This window comes from Carassius carassius, chromosome 43 (genome assembly GCF_963082965.1).
Source record: "Carassius carassius chromosome 43, fCarCar2.1, whole genome shotgun sequence".
Taxonomy (NCBI): domain Eukaryota; kingdom Metazoa; phylum Chordata; class Actinopteri; order Cypriniformes; family Cyprinidae; genus Carassius; species Carassius carassius.
The window spans coordinates 26,927,371-26,949,105 of NC_081797.1; the positions used below are offsets into that span (position 1 = coordinate 26,927,371).

The window sequence follows — 21,735 nt, forward strand, 5'->3', positions numbered from 1 at the left end:
ACTTCTGCATCACTAACCTCCAAATTTGCTGCCTAAAAGGCCTTAGTTAAGTTTAGGTATTGGTTCGGATTAAGGGATCTAAAATATGATCATGCACACTCTTAGAAAAGATGTGTTAAAGATGACACAACCTCTGTTCAATTTTATCACATTAACGGGTGAGTTTCTTGTGTTAATTGTTACTCATTCATTGTGTTGTTGTTTTTTAAATGTGTCAGAAAGGTTTGCACAAAGGTGTGTAAACTGTGTAAATCTAACACATTATGTGCTGTCCTTCACTACATACATTATGTTAAAACCATTCACGAAATTCTAAACAAAATGTTTGCGGTTGACAAAATGAATGAAAAAATCATTGGCTGTGTAGCTTATTGTCAAAATATTTATTATGATGAAATAACAAGAATAACGTTCATAGAACTGCAGAATATATATACAGTTTTAAGCAGTCAAGAGGGAAATGTCCAATACAGGCCAAAACAGTTCAATTCATCTCATTAGATAACATGACACATAACCTCACCTTCATAATCATTTCACTGGTGGCCAAAAGTATTTGGAAAGAAGTCTCTTTTGATGCTTTAAAAAGTCTGTCTGTACTCCTCCATCTAATCCACAGCATAGGAGTAAAAGTCATTATCAAAATATCCTTTTAAAAGCCAACTCAATGTTTTTGTCCACGTCTGGGAATAAATGAACTTGTCCACAAACACAGTCCTTCAGTGGAGATCCCGCCTTTCAACACTATATTAAAACAGAGAGAGAGGAAACAATTACACATTAGTGTCAATTCATTTTTTACCAACATTTTTAAACCATTCTTCTTTAACAAGTGACAGCTTGTCAATAACGTATACAAACATTTCAGCTGAACCGCAAACTAAATTATACCAGATTTAATTTCAATACTTACATATCCTAAATTCTGTCTAAAGATGAGGAGATCCATAGAGAGAAAGACTCCGTGTGTCTGCATTGAAGGCGTAGCTGTTTGAGACCAAAACACACTAAGACACTCTGTGATGATCATACAGTAGATAACGCACCTGTGCACTGTGGGACCGCAATGGTAGAGTCTTCTGCCTGATAAAAGATCAAAATAATGCTAAAATATTAACTAAAATTATCTTGATTTGGTATGAATGAATGATTTAGTGTGAGTTTTATTGCAATGCCGACCTGAATGGTGAACACAGAAAATGATCCATCTTTTGATTGATTCATTTGCTGTGTAATAAACATAAGGTTAGACTTCAATGTTAGCAAGTTTAGATTGCACCAGTGGCTCAGCACTTATAACATATTGCTAATCATTTCTGCAAACTTTTAAATACTTTAGACATAATAAATAAATAGCATTGCTAGCACCATTTCTTTATTGACAAAAACAGAGTAAAATACAGAGCCTAAAAGTGCGGTCACATTAATCAACCCCGCTTGGAGAAATTCTGCATGCTAAATTCAGTCATGTGTAAAGTTCTCTTCACTCTCGGGAAGTTTGAAGATTGTCAATCTGAAATCAACACGTTTTTGCTGCAGAAAGCTGATTGATTTACAGTAGCGTAAAGTTACATGACTAATGTGCTTCAGCTAACGTTGCTAACATAAAATTTTGCTGTGCCCGCATGTTTTAAACAGTATTAAAAAAACGGCAGCTGAAAACATTGCGTTTGTTAATAAATGTAAGTAAAATATGAATTCAAGACATCATTCATGACATCTTACCTCAGGAATCTTGCTCGCAGTCCAATCAGCGGCACACGAGTCGTCTCCTCCGTAGTAAAAAGGTGGTTTTGACGAGCAGTTTTGATGCGAGGGTTAGTCGATTAACATAATAAAGCGATTATACTCTGAATACGATATTTTACTTAGAACAATACAGAAGTAAAAAGAAATGGCATGTTGCTGTCAGTTCAGACTAAACACTGTGGGCTGACTGGATTCTGTTCAAAGACCCTTAAGTTAAACTAGCTCATTTAAATAACGGACGTCTTTACAAACTACACATAAAGTATTAAGCACATCGCTCTACACATATTGTGTTAAATAATGTGTGTAAATACACAAGTTGTGTTGATTTTTAAATTACACATAACTATGTGTAAAAGAGGTTATTCTTTTCTACACTTTTATTTAATATTGACACAAAATGTGTAAATTAGAGTGTTACACATAAAGTGTGTAATTTTTTAACACATCTTTTCTAAGAGTGCAGAATAATGCAGAATAAGACATTCATGTGTGTTTTATAAGTACTAATAAACAGCCGATATGCTAGTAATATGCATGCTAATAAGTAACTAGTTAATAGTGAGAATTGCTCCCTAAAGTGTATTTCAATGATTACATTTAATGTGGACATATTCAGGATAGGGGTGCTCCGATCACGATCAGCCGATCGTTAATGCGCATCTCGTCAGTAAAGCCGGTTCTCTAATCAGCGGTTAATTCCCTCAGGTGCGTGATTTCACATAGAGCAGCTGTTACTACACAGAGCCGTTGTTACCTGAGAAGCTGCGCAAATCCACGTTCATTTTCAGCGTTTATTGGCGCATCTTCTCAGTTAACAACGGTAAATAAGTGACCCATACTCATACCTTTAACCCCTCCAAGTGTGCACACACACAGCAATGAGCTCACACACACCTGGAGCAGTGGGCAGCCATATTATACACTAAGACCTCTAAAGTTTAAATCAATTTAAACTTTATGAATGAAAAGAGCGCAAATCAAACACAGCATTGCTGTTGTCTCTCCGTGCATCTCTCAGAAATCAGAGCTTGGCAAGAATAATATCACCTATAATAATACATCATACACATTCTGTTGTATATATTTAACAAGCAATGCTTTAAACCTTAGGCTACGATATGATATGAATGAATGGATTAAGCACAGTGCGCTCACCAATCAAACAGCAGCACTCTGATTGGTGCAACCCCCAGAACTCACATCATGTAGTTAAAGGTTATCATAACATTTTTAGGCTTTAAAAACAAAACAGATCCATCAGAGAAATAGCAGGAACCTTTGAGGTGACCAAATCAACAGTTTGGTACATTCTGAAAGAAAAAAAGAAATGCACTGGTGAGCTCAGAAACATAAGACCTGGACGTCAGCAGTGCTGGATCATCATAGGATCCTCTCCATGGTAAAGAAAAACCCTTTCACAACATCAGCCAAGAAAAGAACACTCTCCAGGAGGCAGATGTGTCTCTGTCAAAGTCTACAATCAAGAGAAGACTTCACCAGAGCAAACACAGAGGCTTCATCACAAGCTGCAAACAGGGCCAGTTTAGACTTTGCCAAAAACATCTAAAGAAGATGTTGAGAAAGCTGGAGAAGGCTTGGAACAGTTTATGATCCATCATCTGTGAAACATGGTCTGTGTGATGCGTGAGCATGCATGACTTCCAGTGGCACTGGGTTACTGGTTACCAGATGAACTCTGAAGTATATAGAGATATACTCTCTGCCCAGAGAGTTGATCTGGCGGCGCTTCATAGTTAAATTGAACAATGACCCAAAGTACTGTATACAGCAAAAGCAACCCAGAAGTTCTTGAAGGTAAAAAAGTGGAATATTCTGCAGTATTTCAACCCGACTGAGCTGCATATTTAACTTCACTGTTAGACTTTTCTGTAATTTCTACAGTTATTTACCATATATCAACCAGTATAATACTGTAAAAATTCTCTTTACACTTCATAACTGTAATTCCCTTTGCATCATGGAAATTTTCTGTGACATTAAACACCAAATACAGTGATTTGCTGTATTTAAAAAAAAGTAAAGTATAATACTGTATTTACCACAACGGCCTATTTGGTACTATTTGGATCGTCAGGATTTGCTTTACGATTTAGATTAGGAACCATCAAGTGAAGGGGTGAAGTTTTGCCCAAGGAGAGTGATCAGTTGACGATTGCGGAGAACATAATAAGAGCTGTGTCCAAGGACAGACACCTTGCGAAGATCTTTTCATCCCCGTGAGTAAGGAAGAGGAAGAACAGCAAACAAGCAAGGTAAATATGCGTGTGAGTGTGTGTGCCCGCGGTCGTCCGCACCCCAATTTTATAGGCTAACATTTGTCAGCAGTGGCACTAAAAAATAAAAAAACGTTGTGAGTTGAATTTATTGAATTGGCCCCCCTAACAACACGGAACCGTTATGTCGTGTGTTAGCAGGGAAGTTACCGATTACAATCATGATTTTTTAAATCGAGAATAGCAGCTTATTAAAGTGGAGTTAGTAAATTGACGTTGGCCTAACACAGTTGCGAAATAGCATATATTTTTTTCTTTCCTTTTTTTTAAATTTAAACTGTAGTTTTTTTTTTTTTTTTTTGTCATTTTTGACATTTGGGTCGACTGGGTGCTTTACGAATTAGATTAGGAACTAGCAGTGAGTGCAGTCGCAAGTTTTGCTCGAGGCCAGAGCTCACGGTTCTGGAGACTTTAACGGTTTCTTGTCAGCATTGGGGCTAAAAACTGAGGTAAACTTAACGTAAAAAAAAAAGACTGAGTGTATTGAATTACGATTAAAAACCAGATGTTTTTTTTTTTTTTTGAGCAAAGTTAATCTTACATGTAAGACGAATTAGGCCTAGTCTATTGTGAATTTCATGAAATGTTATTTTTAAGATGCATTTTAAACATGTAGTAATAATAGGTATTTTTGTGTTTTAAAGACAGCTACAACAAAGGCATCCATCGAGAAAGACATGAGCCTTCCAGCCACACCAAGACTCATGATGCTTGGTAAGAGAAGATTTTGAGGAATGTTAGTGTACTTCATTGAGTGTTTGCCTTTTAAACATTTGTAACTATTTTTTAGGGAACACATTTCTCTCTTCCACAAAGTGGATGGTAAGCATTGAGGGAAAGGTGGCCTATGTTTTGGATGAGCACTTCAGCTTCTTCTACGTTTTCAACATTAAAAAACCAGGAGACTGCCTGTGCAACACTGGAACTCATACAACAGTAAGTACCTCTTCATTTCTCCACATATTGTTTTGTTCTGTTAATTCAAAGTTTAACATGTTTAGTTGTCTGTTTAACTAAATCACAAAATTATATAGTTTTTCACTTTCTTGTAGCTGTAACTAGCCAGGTACCATTATATTTCATCTGCCAAAATAAACTACAAAATAAAAAATTGCAGAAGATAAAATTATCTTGTGGAATTTAAGCAGTCCTAGACAAACAAAATTTTTGGATTGTTTTGGCAGATAAATATAATTTATGAAAACACTTTAGAATAATGGTCTGTCATTTTACGTAACTATGCAGGATTAATAACTAATATGGAAACAAGATTTACTAATCAGTAAGTAGTAGTAAAGTAGGACTGAGATATTGAATTATGACAATAAAAATTGTCATAATTATTAGTATTTAATGAGGCCAATCACATTCAGTAATTATTGATTACCTAATAAAAAATATCTCAATCCTACATTTACGGTTACGTACTGATTAGTTATTCTTTTTTCCATGTTAGTTATTGGTAGTAGCTGTAGTGATACTGTAGAACTACTCATTTGTCCTGCTTTATTTCCTGCAGTTACCTAGAAAAGGCAGTTCACTCAATAAAAATGAAAATTCAGTCATCATTTACTAGCCCTCAAGTTGTTCTACACCTGTATAAATGTATTTGTCACGCTGAACGCAAAATAATATATTTTGAATAATGTTTTTAACCAAACACTTTGGAGGCACAATTCACTTCCATATTAGGGAAAAAAACGATGGAAGTAAATGGTGCCCCAAAATGAAATAAATGATGACAGAATTAATTTTTTTGGGTGAACTATCCGTTTAACGAAGGACCAGTATTTTAAAGTGTTACCAAAAACATTTAAAGCAAAGGCACTGATGGATAAGAAATCTAAAATGCCTAGTTTTGCTCATGGCCTAAGAAATACAGCACACAGACTCAATAAATATTTAAGCCTGTTTTTAAGATTCTTTTGTACTTCAATTGTATAGTAAAATTCATTTTCCTTATAATTTTATTTATATGAATTAAGAATTTGATGTTTTTTTTTTCTTGCATTCATTTTTTCTTGCTTAAAGGTTTTTCGTGAGGATGAACCCAGAGGAGGGAACAAAATGCACCGCCAAAACCGGAGTGAGTTGGAAGACGGGAAGTTGTGAAGAGGAAGACAACAGTAATCAACAACAGAGTGTCATCCTTCCTTCGCCACCTGATGGAGTTTGAGTGGAAAAACTCGGACTAGGTGAGATGCTTCTTGACAGGACATGTACTGTATACAGACACTTTTCAATTTGAGGATACTAATGCAGTTTACTTTTAATTCATCCTGCAATAATGGTTACAATGTTGTTTTTGATTAAATTGTATTGAGGTGATTCAGTAATATGATGATTTTGGAGGATGTAGTTTGTGCTGCTTCTATTATGTACTGACAGTTTTCTATTTAATTATCTATTCTGTTAAGCTAAATAACAGAAACACCTCTCTGTAAAATGGAATCAGGTTCAGCATCACTACAAAGTACATTCTTCAAAATATTCATAGCATTGAATCACCACCTCCCTAAAACAGTTTCAACAAAAACGAAACATTTCATTTCACATCTTCATGAAGGCATTGCAGGACTGGATTAAACAGCATTTGTTTTGTTAGTTGTACCTCAAAGTGTTAACCAAGTGTATAAAATACTGTTTAACCATATGATGAAATGTAATAGGGTTCATTTTTAGAATTTTTAAAATTAAACTTTATCTGTGTAAATGTGCAATTTTATGACTAACTTTGTCATTCTTACCTAGAGGGACTTCTGACAGATTCCTTGCCGTAATGGAGCATATTCCTGGTTGTTTCAAGTGTGCCAGGTTTATTGACTGAGACTACTTTCAGAATTTATTGGCTTTAGACATTTAGGTTTTAGTCATGTATATGAGTATTTTACACCAAATTTACAGTATTCTTTAGTGACGTATTTCTAATGTAATTTCCTGTGAATTTAATGCACATTCAATAATATGTTATTTTGTCAATTCTTTAATTTATTGTTTTGTTAATGGATGTAAATGTTAAACCAGTATACAGACAAAGGTCAAAAAATGTTGCACTGTCCCAGCATTGTATCTTTAACGGCTGTTTTTCAGTGTGTGTGTTCTTAGTTAATATACAGTTCTATATGCAGAGTCCAGATACTTTGTTTTAAAAACTATTTTCTGCAGTGGTTTTGCCACTGAATGCACTCTAATTGCTTTTATACATGTAAATTCATGCTCTATTTTATTTTATTTTCTGAAAATAAGATATGAATTGAGAAAGTTTTAAAGTGAACTTTCACACATTTACATTTTTTTCAAGTTTAAGTATTTGCAATGTTTTAAATAAAGAATTTCATGTTTCGTAATAATTGTGTCTTTTTGGACTAAATGTCAGGACTTATTATAAAAATTATAAAAGTGTAATTTTAATTTAGTAAGAATTAATGATTGATTAGGATTAATGTACTGTTAACCAAGGTATTTTTACAGTAGTGGTACTGTATTATATGATTACAGTAACATGTAGTTACTGTAAAACTAAAATGCTGTTCTTGTACTGTAAATCTCAAATACAGTAACTTACTGGCAAGTTACTGTAAAAAACCCTTGAAAAGTCTAACAGTGTTGTTAAAGACAGAAAGAGCCACAAACACACAACAACTGAAGTCAGCTGCAGTAAAGGCCTGGCAACGCACCACAAAGGAAGAACCCAGTCTCTGCTGATATTCATGAGCTCCAGACTTAAGGCAGCCATTGCTTGCAAAGGATTCTCAACAAAATATTAAAAATGTTTGATCTGGTGGATTACAGAGCCGAAAGTATGACAATTGTGTCAGTGTCCACAATATACATGTATATGGACCTAACTGTATCTGACTGAGCTAGAGTGGTTAAAAAAAATAAAAAATACATTTACATTAAAATACATAATGGCACTGAAAACAATGTTTGAACTGTGTAGTTGTGAATATGACAGAATGAGTGTATAAAATAATATGCCACATCTCCCTAACTAAGGTCTCGCTGGTCTGGATGCAAAGTCAAGTGGTCGTCTGGGATCCAGAGCCATGATTTATTACATGACCACTACTGTCATTGCTGCTGTGCTGGGGGTCATCCTGGTGCTCCTCATCCACCCCGGAAACCCAAAACTCAAGGAGAACCTAGGAGAAGGAGCCAAGAATGATGAGGTTTCCAGTCTTGATGCCTTTTTTGACCTTATCAGAAACCTCTTCCCTGAGAACTTGGTTCAGGCTTGCTTCCAGCAGGTAAGAGTCCCACAGGGAATGTTCAGTTTCACTTAATATCAGGAGATTGTAACTATAAATCTAATACAGTATACATATTGTGTAATACATACCCATTTCTGTTGTTCTTCATATGAACACATTTTTGCTGTTCAACATGTTACAGCTGTGCTTTTGGTTCCCATTATAGTGTATGCTCATTAAAAGAAATAGGATACCCAAAATGATAGCTGAACATGTGCTCACCCTCAGGTCATTGAAGATTTAGATGACTTTGTTTCTTCATCAGAACAGATTTGGAGAAATTTAGTATTACTGAATCAGGAGCAGAAACATCACCAAACACGCTATACCAAAAAAAAAATTATGTGGTTTGTGTGGATAATTAGTTTTTTCACTCATATTAAAAGTGTTGGTAATATGTTTAATGTAAAATCAATCAATCAATCAATCAATCAATCAATCAATTTAGGCCTGGCTTACAATTATAATGTTACAGTATGTAATTGCTTATTTTATGACTAATTAAATAGTCAAAATATTATCTTCATGTTGTTTCCACATTCTCTTGGTGATTTAGTGTGAAATTATATTTATGATACAATTTAGCTTAGGGTGTCTTTAACAGTGGAAATAATTACAGAATTCTGTGCAATTTATGTGCAATCAACAATCCCAGTACTTTAGTTGTATTTACATTTAAAGTACCTGCATATAAGTATAGATGTATTAAATGTTTAATGTAATAACATGCATTGCAGCTTAAGACATCTGATATAAAGTGGGAGTGGAAGAATAAATTGGTGTAATTGATTGAGGTGATGTTGAAATGCACAGATCCAGACCGTGGTGAAGAAGGAAGAAGTTCAACCTGATTTCGATGACACCAACAGCACTGACTATCTGTCCAATGCCACCAAACCACCCCCTATTTTCACAGACAAGAAATCTCTCCAGTACAAGAGCGGAATGAACGTGCTGGGTAGGGCAACTATACTCACAGATATCTATAGATAATTTCTTCACTTTTCGTTGAAATATTGATTGATATCGTTGTCTTTCGTTATGTTCTAGGTATAATTGGATTCTTCATTGCTTTTGGTATTTGCATGGGCAAGATGGGAGAGAAAGCTAGGCTCATGATTGACTTCTTCAACATACTCAATGAGATTGTGATGAAGCTGGTTATCATGATCATGTGGTCAGTTGTGCTTTTTATGTCCTCTAGTTGATTACAAAGTCCAATAATGATAAGTTTTATATCGATGGACTCACATTATTGACTGACTATATAGGTACTCTCCCTTTGGCATTGCCTGCTTGATCTGTGGAAAGATCATCTCTATCAAAGATCTGGAGGTGGTGGGCAGGCAGCTGGGGATGTACATGGTGACAGTTATTATTGGTCTGATCATCCATGGTGCCATATTCCTGCCATGCATCTACTTTGCAATTGTACGGAAAAATCCCTTCTCGTTCTTCATGGGCATCTTCCAGGCCTGGATCACGGCTCTGGGCACAGCCTCTAGGTATGAAATTGAAAATGAACATGACATCATGACACATAAGAAAAAGTCTGGTTCGGTGTTACTGACCTATCGCCATATTTGATTTATACTGAATAAGGAGTGTTCAAATTTTGGATTTATTTATGACACTTTTCTTAATAAAACCTTAAACCTTTGAATCCCGTTGACTTTCATTGTATGGACAAAAACAGCTGAAACATTCTTTCCATTTCAGTCAGTCACACAAATTGATCTACTTTGAGTGTAAACTAAACGAGTCAATGAACATTGGCTTGAAATTGCTACATCCAGCTGCCGCTGATCACAACGTGAGTATAGGCAGCAGATGCAGCACATATTCAGCTATTCACTTTGGCGTTGAGCGATGACATCGTTCTGCTCCTGACTTCTCTACTGATAGCCGAAGACTGAACAAGTTCAGCAAGCTCTTTGAGAGCTCTTTGTGTTGGCAGTACAGTGCGTCAGCAGTGATGGTTTCCCCTGTCAAGTGGGTTACACACATCAGGCTGCACTACCCCCTGTTGTGTTGCAGGTGGCCATCTCCCCTGTGTGCTTCAGCATGCTTAAAGAGCTTTTTTCCTAAAATAGCATTCATGGATGCATCTTTTTAATCTTTTAACATGCACCTGGATGCATATATACCCACATTCGCAGCAACCTCAAGCAAGCGGCACCGTGGAGATGAGTATAGACAGGCCGCCCCACACGTCAAATCAAGTCACCTTTATTTATATAGCACTTTAAACAAAACATATTGTGTCAAAGCAGCAGAACAACATTCATTAGGAAAACAGTGTGTAAATAGTGCAAAATGACAGTTAAAGGCAGTTCATCATTGAATTCAGTGATTTCATCATCTCAGTTCAGTTTAAATAGTTTCTTTGCAATCATGTGCAATCAAGTCAATGATATCACTGTAAATGAAGTGTCCCCAACTAAGCAAGCCAGAGGCGACAGCGGCAAGGAACCGAAACTCCATCGGTGACAGAATGGAGAAAAAAACCTTGGGAGAAACCAGGCTCAGTTGGGGGGGCAGTTCTCCTCTGACCAGACGAAACCAGTAGTTCAATTCCAGGCTGCAGCAAAGTCAGATTGTGCAGAAGAATCATCTGTTTCCTGTGGTCTTGTCCTGGTGGTCCTCTGAGACAAGGTCTTTACAGGGGACCTGTATCTTGGACTCATCTTGTTGTCCTGGTCTCCGCTGTCTTTCAGGGCAGTAGAGGTCCTTTCTAGGTGCTGATCCACCATCTGGTCTGGATACGTACTGGATCCGGGTGACTGGTCCTTATTGACAATACTGCGACTGTTGCATACACCAACTGACAAGGTGGAATACGTTAAAAGTGCATATCACAACTTGCCCACCACCTCCTTCTCTGGAGCAGGCTGTCTCTTTCCACCCTTAAAGTCTTCATGGCTGTGATTGCTGCCAACCATGACCCTGTGGAAGGGAAGTCAGTGGGGAAGCATGATCTGATCATCAGATTCCTTAGGGGGGGTGAGAAGACTAAATTCTCCACTGTCCTTCTCTCTAGTGCTTGGAGCATTACAGCATGGCCCATTTGAGCCTTTGCAGACAGTTGAGCTGAAGTTTCTATTGATCAAAACTCTGATCCTGATTTCATTAGCCTCAATTAAGAGGGTAGGCGATCTGCATGCATTTCGGTCGATAATTTGTGCATAGAGTTTGGGCCGGCTGACTTCCAGGTAATTCTGAGACCCTGGCCCAGCTATGTGCCCAAGGCTCCCAGTAATCCCTTCAGGGATCAGGTGGTGAGCCTGCAAGCGCTGCCCCGGAGGAGGCAGACCCAGCTCTAGCTTTGTTTTGTCCCATCCGAGCATTGAGATGCTAGGTAGACAGGACATAAGGTTCAAGACCTCAAACCAACTCTTTATCTCTCAGAGGAAGGGGAATGCCACCTCTAATGCCATCACCCTGGCTTATCAGGCACAGGGTGTGCCCTGTCTATTCACTCTACTAGAAGTGTTGCATCCTCCTGGGTGCTAGCTTGTGGCACCTTGCTTACAGATATTTGTAGAGCTGCGGGCAAAATGTTCGCCTTTGTGTGGAGCCGATATCATCCTGTGTTCTGACCTCAAACCAGTAGAAGCATTGAGAGGCCCCGGCTTTGGGTCGGCTTGCTAAAATCGTTCCAGAGAGTCTATAACATATACCCAGCTAAGCTCCTCTGTCCCCTTGGCAGCCAGACGTGGTTGAGCGTCCTACAACAGGCCCTAATTCTATGAATCCGTTAGAACCGGTAGAGGACTGGGTTCCATATATAGAGTCCTAAGTGGATCCCATATGTGTAAAGTCTATGGTATAGCCTCAGAGCCCATGTTTCCCCGGCAGACTTTCTGCTATTTTCCAAGAGGGTTATAATCATCTCTATTCTTCCTGAAAGGGAAGATTATTCTTTCTGGAAGGGGCAGTATCTGTGGCCCTTTGATAGGGATCCCAATTGATTGGTCATCTGATATGACATTGAGAATGACTGTGTAGACCAAAAATATATTATTTTAATATTATTTATATGTATTTGTGAGGTTTTAGTGCATGATGAAGTTATATATACTGCATGAGTTAAAGTCTGCATAAACATGTTAGGATCATATGCCAGACACAGGGAGAAGAGCTAATTTTGACCATACCAGAATGTGTACATGCAGGAACGTGTGTACATGTAATGTGTTCCAATGATGCCTAGGGTGGTTTGTTCTTTCCACCAATGTATGTATGTATAAATATGTCAACTGATGTAAGCATGAAGTATACATTCTATTTTAAACAAACCAACATGTTTCCGTACCTTGTAAGGAATTTGGTCAGTGGTATATAAGCTATGGTCACTGTTAAAGCCTCAGAGAAACGAACATGCAGCTGGCAAAGACAACAAGTTTCTCTCCTATGCCTGATACATATGACAATTAAGATTTTTGACAAGGCAACTTGTATGCGGCCCTGTGATTGAATTGTAAAGGGGACAAGATCAACAGACTGACTGAAAGGGAACATTTTGGTTACATATGTAACCCTCATTCCCTGAAGGAGTGAATGAAGACGTCACATCCCATTACCACAACTTCTGTACCATCGCTGAACGACCTGGTCAACGGCTCGGCTCCTCAACAAAAACCTGAATATGTGCTGCATCTGCTGACTACTTATACTTGCACTGTGATCAGCGCCAGCTGGATGCAATAATTGCATGCCAATGTGCATTGGCTTGTTTAGTTTACACTAAAAGTAGATTGGTCTCTTTAAGTGAGATCTCAATTTGTCATTCAACATGACATTTCTGTTGCCTCCTTCAGAGAACGAGTGTTACATACGTAACCATAATGTTACATTCCTTTTATATTGGTAATTGTATTGGCAAATATCTTTGCATGTGTGTGCGTGCTTGAACACATGGTTTATGAGCACACAAATGTTAAAGGGTTCATGAACTGCCTTTGTTTTTTTCCCTAGCGAACTGTGACTCTAGAGCCTAGACCCTCTCCCCCTATTCTTGTCGGGGGAAAGAACAAACTACCAGCCTAGCTTTGTGTTCTCTTCTAAAAGTCATCTTTGACAATTCCACCTCTAAAACAAGAGGCTATTCTAGACAGGACAAGTGCAGCACTGTATTATGCTGCACACCGTCTTTAATCTTTGCACACATTGTTTTCTATGAGTGCACGCACAGCGGTGGCCCCACCAGTGATTGTCCGCGGCTCCCAGGTACAACTCTGGGTGCTGTTCATAATCCTGCCATGCCACAGAGCGCCTCAGGGCCACTCACATAATTTTACATTAAAATTCATAATATTTTTTCCCAAATCATTGTTAATGTACATAATGACTTCGTCCTCAGCTGGATGATTTTGTATTTTGCCTTTTTTCAGCAAAACACTTGTCTTTCTGTGGCTATAATACATTTTGTGATTCATTAAAGGATCACTTCACCCATTTGCATTTAGCTTTGTATTGTTAGAAACCCAGTTATATATTATAATGATCATGGATTTTTCCTTTATTTTTCCCTGAGATGGGAGAAATAAGGATTTAAGTGTTTTACTTCCTGCTTATTATGACGTAAAAATCGTCATTTTGCGTCATAATAAGCAGGAAGTCAAAATTCATTGAAAAGTGTAGAGACTACAGACACTAGCTTATTATTATTCCAGGGGGTGGGACCCACTCACCCTACAGGCCTATTACAGATCAGTGGGTGGGACTAAACTTACAGAAACGAAAATGAAAATCCGCCATCTTATTTGGAAGCTATGTAGCTAAGCTAACAAGCGCTTATGGAGTCAGATTTACGAGAATGGCTGGAGGAACAACTCATGATACGGAAGAAGAGGATTTTCTGTTGCTCGAAACAGATGTTCGTGGCTATCTAAACGAGCCACAATATAGCGCAGAGCAGCTGAGGCTGATGGAGGAACAGGAGGCGGCGGCTGCAGCCGAGGCCGGAGACCTGCCTATCGCGTCCGAGGAGCCCGGGCGTGCTCGAGCTGGTGCGGACTGGTGGTGCCTGTGCTCTCGTTGTGCGCCTACGGACACAGAGCTAGAGTCCGTCTGCTGCCAAGAATTTCAAAGATGCCAATTTCTCCTCGAAGAAATGTCTGAGGCAGACAAGGACACGGATGTTTGCGTTGTGAATCATCCTAGTTTCGCCCCGCATATGGACAGAGGCGTCCTGGAGACATATTTCAGAATTCTGAAGGTAAACTGGAAACGCCAGCCGAAGCCTGCAGGGACAAATGGACGTCTAACTGTAAAGTAACGTTAAATGTTTCAATTTTATTTATTATTCATTTCGTGAAATGTACACAATATCTTCAAGCATTATTATCACGAAATGATTCCCGGTTAATAAGTTACGTAATGTCAACTGTAAACTGTTTGTGCAGTACCGTTTTTAATGCACAAAAAGCTTACTGTGGCATTGTTTACTACTGTGGCACGTAAATACCATACATCGCTAACTGTGTCCTCAATGTCTTGGGAGTGGGAGTGGCTTGTGGAGCTGTGCAAATGTGTTGCATTGTGGGAGTTGTGGTTTTCCTTACAAATGAGCCCTAAAGTTACTTTCTGTAATAACTCGGTCAAAAAGGCACCAAATTCGAAAATGTTAATAGATTTCGACTACATATATGACCCACTTTCAATGAAGATCAATGTTCCCACGGGTGAAATGCTTCTGTAAGTGAGCTACAGATTGCAATTTCTCTTCCCGGTTGTTTTTTTTTTTTTTTTTGGATCCCTGACCTTTAAACTCATTGACACCACTTGCTCATTCTTGACATTAAGTTTTGACTGTTTTGGGAATAGATTAAATGTTTTGGACTGCCGTCTTGAACTGATGGTGTGCGATAAGTGTTGGAATGTTTCTCGTTCAGTGTGCAACAGGACAGCAGTGGCTTAATGGTTAGAAAATTGGATTTATAACCTGAAGGTTGCAGGTTCGAGTCTCAGTGTTGGCAGGAGCTGTAGGTGGGGGGAGTGAAAAAACAGTGCTCTTTCACTCTCAAAGCCCATGGCTGATGTGAACTTGAGCAAGGCACTGATTTACTATTGCTTGGCCATCCGTAATTTCACAGCTGGACCAACAAGCTGCATATGCTAGGCGGAAACTTTCAAATATGAAGAAAAAAGGCCCATTCACTGAATATGCAGATTTTGAGTTGAAGTTGTAGTTTTTTGTTTTGTTTTTTTCTCAAAACAATTATATTCATTTTATTTAGATGATGTTTGTCTAATTATGAATATATATATATATATATATATATATATATATATATATATATATATATATATATATATATATACACTCATATCTACACCTAAAGGATTATTAGGAACACCTGTTCAATTTCTCATTAATGCAATTATCTAATCAACCAATCACATGGCAGTTGCTTCAATGAATTTAGGGGTGTGGTCCTGGTCAAGACAATCTCCTGAACTCCAAACTGATTGTCAGAATGGGAAAGAAAGGTGATTTAAGCAATTTAGAGCTTGTCATGGTTGTTGGTGCCAGACGGGCCGTTCTGAGTATTTCACAATCTGCTCAGTTACTGGGATTTTCATGCACAACCATTTCTAGGGTTTACAAAGAATGATGTGAAAAGGGAAAAACATCCAGTATGCGGCAGTTCTGTGGGCGAAAATGCCTTGTTGATGCTAGAGGTCAGAGGAGAATGGGCCGACTGATTCAAGCTGATAGAAGAGCAACTTTGACTGAAATAACCACTCGTTACAACCGAGGTATGCAGCAACATATGGGCTACAACAGCAGAAGACCCCACCGGGTACCACTCATCTCCACTACAAATAGGAAAAAGAGGCTACAATTTGCACAAGCTCACCAAAATTGGACAGTTGAAGACTGGAAAAAATGTTCCCTGGTCTGATGAGTCTCGATTTCTGCTGAGATATTCAGATGGTAGAGTCAGAATTTGGTGTAAACAGAATGAGAACATGGATCCATCATGCCTTGTTACCACTGTGCAGGCTGGTGGTGGTGGTGTAATGGTGTGGGGGATGTTTTCTTGTCACACTTTAGGCCCCTTAGTGCCAATTGGGCATCGTTTAAATGCCACGGCCTACCTGAGCATTGTTTCTGACCATGTCCACCCCATTCCTGTAGCTCAATTGGTAGAGCATTGCACTATCGAGTGCAAGGTTGGGGGGTTCGCTTCCCTGGGAACACTTGACAGGTAAAAATTGATAGCCTGAATGCACTGTAAGTCGCTTTGGATAAAAGCGTCTGCTAAATGCATAAATTTAATTTAATTTTATGACCACCATGTACCCATGCTCTGATGGCTACTTCCAGCAGGATAATGCACCATGTCACAAAGCTTGAATCATTTCAAATTGGTTTCTTGAACATGACAATGAGTTCACTGTACTAAAATAGCCCCCACAGTCACCAGATCTCAACTCAATAGAGCATCTTTGAGATGTGGTGGAACGGGAGCTTCGTGCCCCGGATGTACATCCCACAAATCATATTTCAGAATTCTGAAGGTAAACTGGAAACGCCAGCCGAAGCCTGCAGGGACAAATGGACGTCTAACTGTAAAGTAACGTTAAATGTTTCAATTTTATTTATTATTCATTTCGTGAAATGTACACAATATCTTCAAGCATTATTATCACGAAATGATTCCCGGTTAATAAGTTACGTAATGTCAACTGTAAACTGTTTGTGCAGTACCGTTTTTAATGCACAAAAAGCTTACTGTGGCATTGTTTACTACTGTGGCACGTAAATACCATACATCGCTAACTGTGTCCTCAATGTCTTGGGAGTGGGAGTGGCTTGTGGAGCTGTGCAAATGTGTTGCATTGTGGGAGTTGTGGTTTTCCTTACAAATGAGCCCTAAAGTTACTTTCTGTAATAACTCGGTCAAAAAGGCACCAAATTCGAAAATGTTAATAGATTTCGACTACATATATGACCCACTTTCAATGAAGATCAATGTTCCCACGGGTGAAATGCTTCTGTAAGTGAGCTACAGATTGCAATTTCTCTTCCCGGTTGTTTTTTTTGTTTTTTTTTTGGATCCCTGACCTTTAAACTCATTGACACCACTTGCTCATTCTTGACATTAAGTTTTGACTGTTTTGGGAATAGATTAAATGTTTTGGACTGCCGTCTTGAACTGATGGTGTGCGATAAGTGTTGGAATGTTTCTCGTTCAGTGTGCAACAGGACAGCAGTGGCTTAATGGTTAGAAAATTGGATTTATAACCTGAAGGTTGCAGGTTCGAGTCTCAGTGTTGGCAGGAGCTGTAGGTGGGGGGAGTGAAAAAACAGTGCTCTTTCACTCTCAAAGCCCATGGCTGATGTGAACTTGAGCAAGGCACTGATTTACTATTGCTTGGCCATCCGTAATTTCACAGCTGGACCAACAAGCTGCATATGCTAGGCGGAAACTTTCAAATATGAAGAAAAAAGGCCAACGTTCATTAGCCCATTCACTGAATATGCAGATTTTGAGTTGAAGTTGTAGTTTTTTGTTTTGTTTTTTTCTCAAAACAATTATATTCATTTTATTTAGATGATGTTTGTCTAATTATGAATATATATATATATATATATATATATATATATATATATATATATATATATATATATATATATATACACTCATATCTACACCTAAAGGATTATTAGGAACACCTGTTCAATTTCTCATTAATGCAATTATCTAATCAACCAATCACATGGCAGTTGCTTCAATGAATTTAGGGGTGTGGTCCTGGTCAAGACAATCTCCTGAACTCCAAACTGATTGTCAGAATGGGAAAGAAAGGTGATTTAAGCAATTTAGAGCTTGTCATGGTTGTTGGTGCCAGACGGGCCGTTCTGAGTATTTCACAATCTGCTCAGTTACTGGGATTTTCATGCACAACCATTTCTAGGGTTTACAAAGAATGATGTGAAAAGGGAAAAACATCCAGTATGCGGCAGTTCTGTGGGCGAAAATGCCTTGTTGATGCTAGAGGTCAGAGGAGAATGGGCCGACTGATTCAAGCTGATAGAAGAGCAACTTTGACTGAAATAACCACTCGTTACAACCGAGGTATGCAGCAACATATGGGCTACAACAGCAGAAGACCCCACCGGGTACCACTCATCTCCACTACAAATAGGAAAAAGAGGCTACAATTTGCACAAGCTCACCAAAATTGGACAGTTGAAGACTGGAAAAAATGTTCCCTGGTCTGATGAGTCTCGATTTCTGCTGAGATATTCAGATGGTAGAGTCAGAATTTGGTGTAAACAGAATGAGAACATGGATCCATCATGCCTTGTTACCACTGTGCAGGCTGGTGGTGGTGGTGTAATGGTGTGGGGGATGTTTTCTTGTCACACTTTAGGCCCCTTAGTGCCAATTGGGCATCGTTTAAATGCCACGGCCTACCTGAGCATTGTTTCTGACCATGTCCACCCCATTCCTGTAGCTCAATTGGTAGAGCATTGCACTATCGAGTGCAAGGTTGGGGGGTTCGCTTCCCTGGGAACACTTGATAGGTAAAAATTGATAGCCTGAATGCACTGTAAGTCGCTTTGGATAAAAGCGTCTGCTAAATGCATAAATTTAATTTAATTTTATGACCACCATGTACCCATGCTCTGATGGCTACTTCCAGCAGGATAATGCACCATGTCACAAAGCTTGAATCATTTCAAATTGGTTTCTTGAACATGACAATGAGTTCACTGTACTAGAATAGCCCCCACAGTCACCAGATCTCAACTCAATAGAGCATCTTTGAGATGTGGTGGAACGGGAGCTTCGTGCCCCGGATGTACATCCCACAAATCTCCATCAACTGTAAGATGCTATCCTATCAATATGGGCCAACATTTCTAAAGAATGCTTTCAGCACCTTGTTGAATCAATGCCACGTAAAATTAAGGCAGTTCTGAAGGCGAAAGAGGGTCAAACACAGTATTAGTATGGTGTTCCTAATAATCCTTTAAGTGAGTTTATAATATATATATATATATATATATATATATATATAATATTTTTTTTTTTTTTTTTTTTTTTTTAAATTATATATATATTTATAGTTTATAGTTTTTTTTTCTATTTTCGTATCAACAAATTTGCTGGAAGAATGCCAAAATGCATTTGAGGCTGTATCTCAACTAAGCTTTGACATATTTGCACCAAACTTTGTATCTGTTATTGTCACCTAAAACTGACCATGCCACATCAATTTTGTAACAGCGCCACCTATTGGCCAAGAGTAATTAACCATTCATTAACCTTCAATTATGAAATTTCCAAAAATGTTAATAACTTTTGATTGCATTAGGCTATTGTAATGAAACTAATCTCAAAATATTCCTTGGGTTGTGCCGACAATAGACATACCATTTTTTAGTAGGAAATCTGAATGCCCTGTCCGCCATTTTGATTAATGTTGAAAATCTATTTTTTCGAACTCCTCCTAGACCGTTAGTCCGATTTTCACTAAATTTGACGTGGATCATCTTCAGACCCCAGTGGCCAAAAGTTATGGATTTGTGTCGATATACGAAACGGTTCCCATTTAGCGCATCAACGAATTTGCTGGACCGATGCCAAAATGCATTTGAGGCTTTATCTCTGCAAAGCTTTTATATATATTTGCACCAAACTTTGTATCTGTTATTGTCACCTCAAACTAACCATGCAACATAAATTGGGTAACAGCGCAACCTATTTGTCAAAAGTAATAAACCATTCATTAACCATGAATAATTACACTTATAATAAGTGTTATAACTTTTTAATGCATTAGCCTATTGCAATGAAACTGGACTCAAAATATTCCCTGGCTTATGCCGACAACATAGATACCAAATATGCCAGAGTAAGCTGAACTTCCGGTCCGCCATTTTGATTTATGTTGAAAACCGACTTTTTCGATCTCCTCATGAACCGTTTGTCCGATTTTCAAATTTGAATCAGATGATCTTCCAACTGTGCTGACAAAATGTTTTGGATTTTGTGTCAATAGACAAAACCATTTTCGCATAGCACAGCGACAAAATTAAGGCATCATGCCAAAATCACACTTCAGCCTGTATCGCTGCAATGCTTTAGCATATTGACACCAAACTTTGTGTGTGCCATTGTCATCTCTCACAGAACACGGCAAAATGATTTGATTACAGCGCCACCTCTTGGTCAAAAGTGATAAGCCATTTAATCATATTAATAGTGGTTGTATTTATGATTTTTCAGCCATTTCAGTTACAATCATCCTAAAATTGCTGTAATTGCTCACTGTTGCATTTGGTGTGGTCCTCCATGCCATGCTTAGCTCCTAAATTTGCCGCCAGAGTGCTTGGCCCCATAATTGCTGCTTGCAGCTATATTTATTATTTAGTACTGTTCTCTGAGATTTTGATAACATTATATGTAAATGCATAAATACATATTACATATCAAATGGCAATAGTGAGCACGATGAAAACTGTTACTCACTCTTGTGTTGCAACGTTACTGTCGAATCAGATATAGTCTGTATAGTGAACAAAGGACCAAGTTCCTACTGAGGTAGTCTGGATCTTCATTAAAAATAAAGTTCATCCACACTTTCCTAACACTGGGATCAGAAGTAAGGCAATGCATAGACTGTTTCCCCACAACTTGGCACTGCACATCATCTTTTTCTGCAGATGCAGCACACTATTACATCATGGTGTCAAAGATTCCACAAGCTGTGGTTTTGGCAGACTGCATTCAATATAAACTGTTTTTAGATTAACCAGAAAGAGTTGGTTTCTCAGTTCATGACCCAATTAAAGACCCATTTTTTCCACTCTTCTAGTGCCGGCACTCTGCCCGTAACATTCCGGTGTCTTGAGGAAAACCTTGGTATTGACAAGAGAGTTACACGTTTTGTGCTTCCTGTTGGAGCAACAATTAACATGGATGGAACAGCCCTCTATGAGGCTGTGGCTGCCATTTTTATTGCCCAGATGAATGGAATTGTTTTAGATCCTGGTCAAATCGTCACTGTCAGGTAAGACAGAAGAGGCTACTTTTTAAAAAGATATATATAATATGAACTAACATCCATCTAATTAATTAATTAATGTATGTGCAAAACTAAATGTTACAGATAGGTGGAGCTGAGCATAAATCATAAGCATATTTCCTGTTTTTTTGTATGTAATTATAATGAACTATATTATTCCCTATTCACAGCATTGGCATAGCACCAGTTATTGCAATGTAGCAATAAATAAGTTAATCAAATCTAGCCCACTATCAAAACAATACACATTTTGACTGCTGATACATTAAATAGGTGTATAACTTATCTGCATTCGTATATCAGTTGGAAATGTATCATCAGAAGTTTATGTGGGAGACCTAAAGTTTCCTTTCAGAGAGTCAGAAGCTATGGGCTTTCCCTCCAGG

The 21,735-nt window shown here is 38.2% G+C and overlaps 1 protein-coding gene across 3 annotated transcripts in view; it reads left to right on the forward strand.

Annotated features, from left to right (window-relative positions):
• LOC132124859 (excitatory amino acid transporter 2-like) overlaps positions 1-21,735 on the forward strand; it is a 33,496-nt gene that overhangs the window by 3,941 nt on the left and 7,820 nt on the right. For all 3 annotated transcript variants that reach the window (XM_059536000.1, XM_059535998.1, XM_059535999.1), the window contains exons 3-7: positions 8,046-8,296; positions 9,113-9,257; positions 9,350-9,476; positions 9,571-9,804; positions 21,140-21,334. In XM_059536000.1, coding sequence (XP_059391983.1) covers positions 8,046-8,296; positions 9,113-9,257; positions 9,350-9,476; positions 9,571-9,804; positions 21,140-21,334 — 952 coding nt within the window. The remainder of the gene's footprint in view (positions 1-8,045; positions 8,297-9,112; positions 9,258-9,349; positions 9,477-9,570; positions 9,805-21,139; positions 21,335-21,735) is intronic.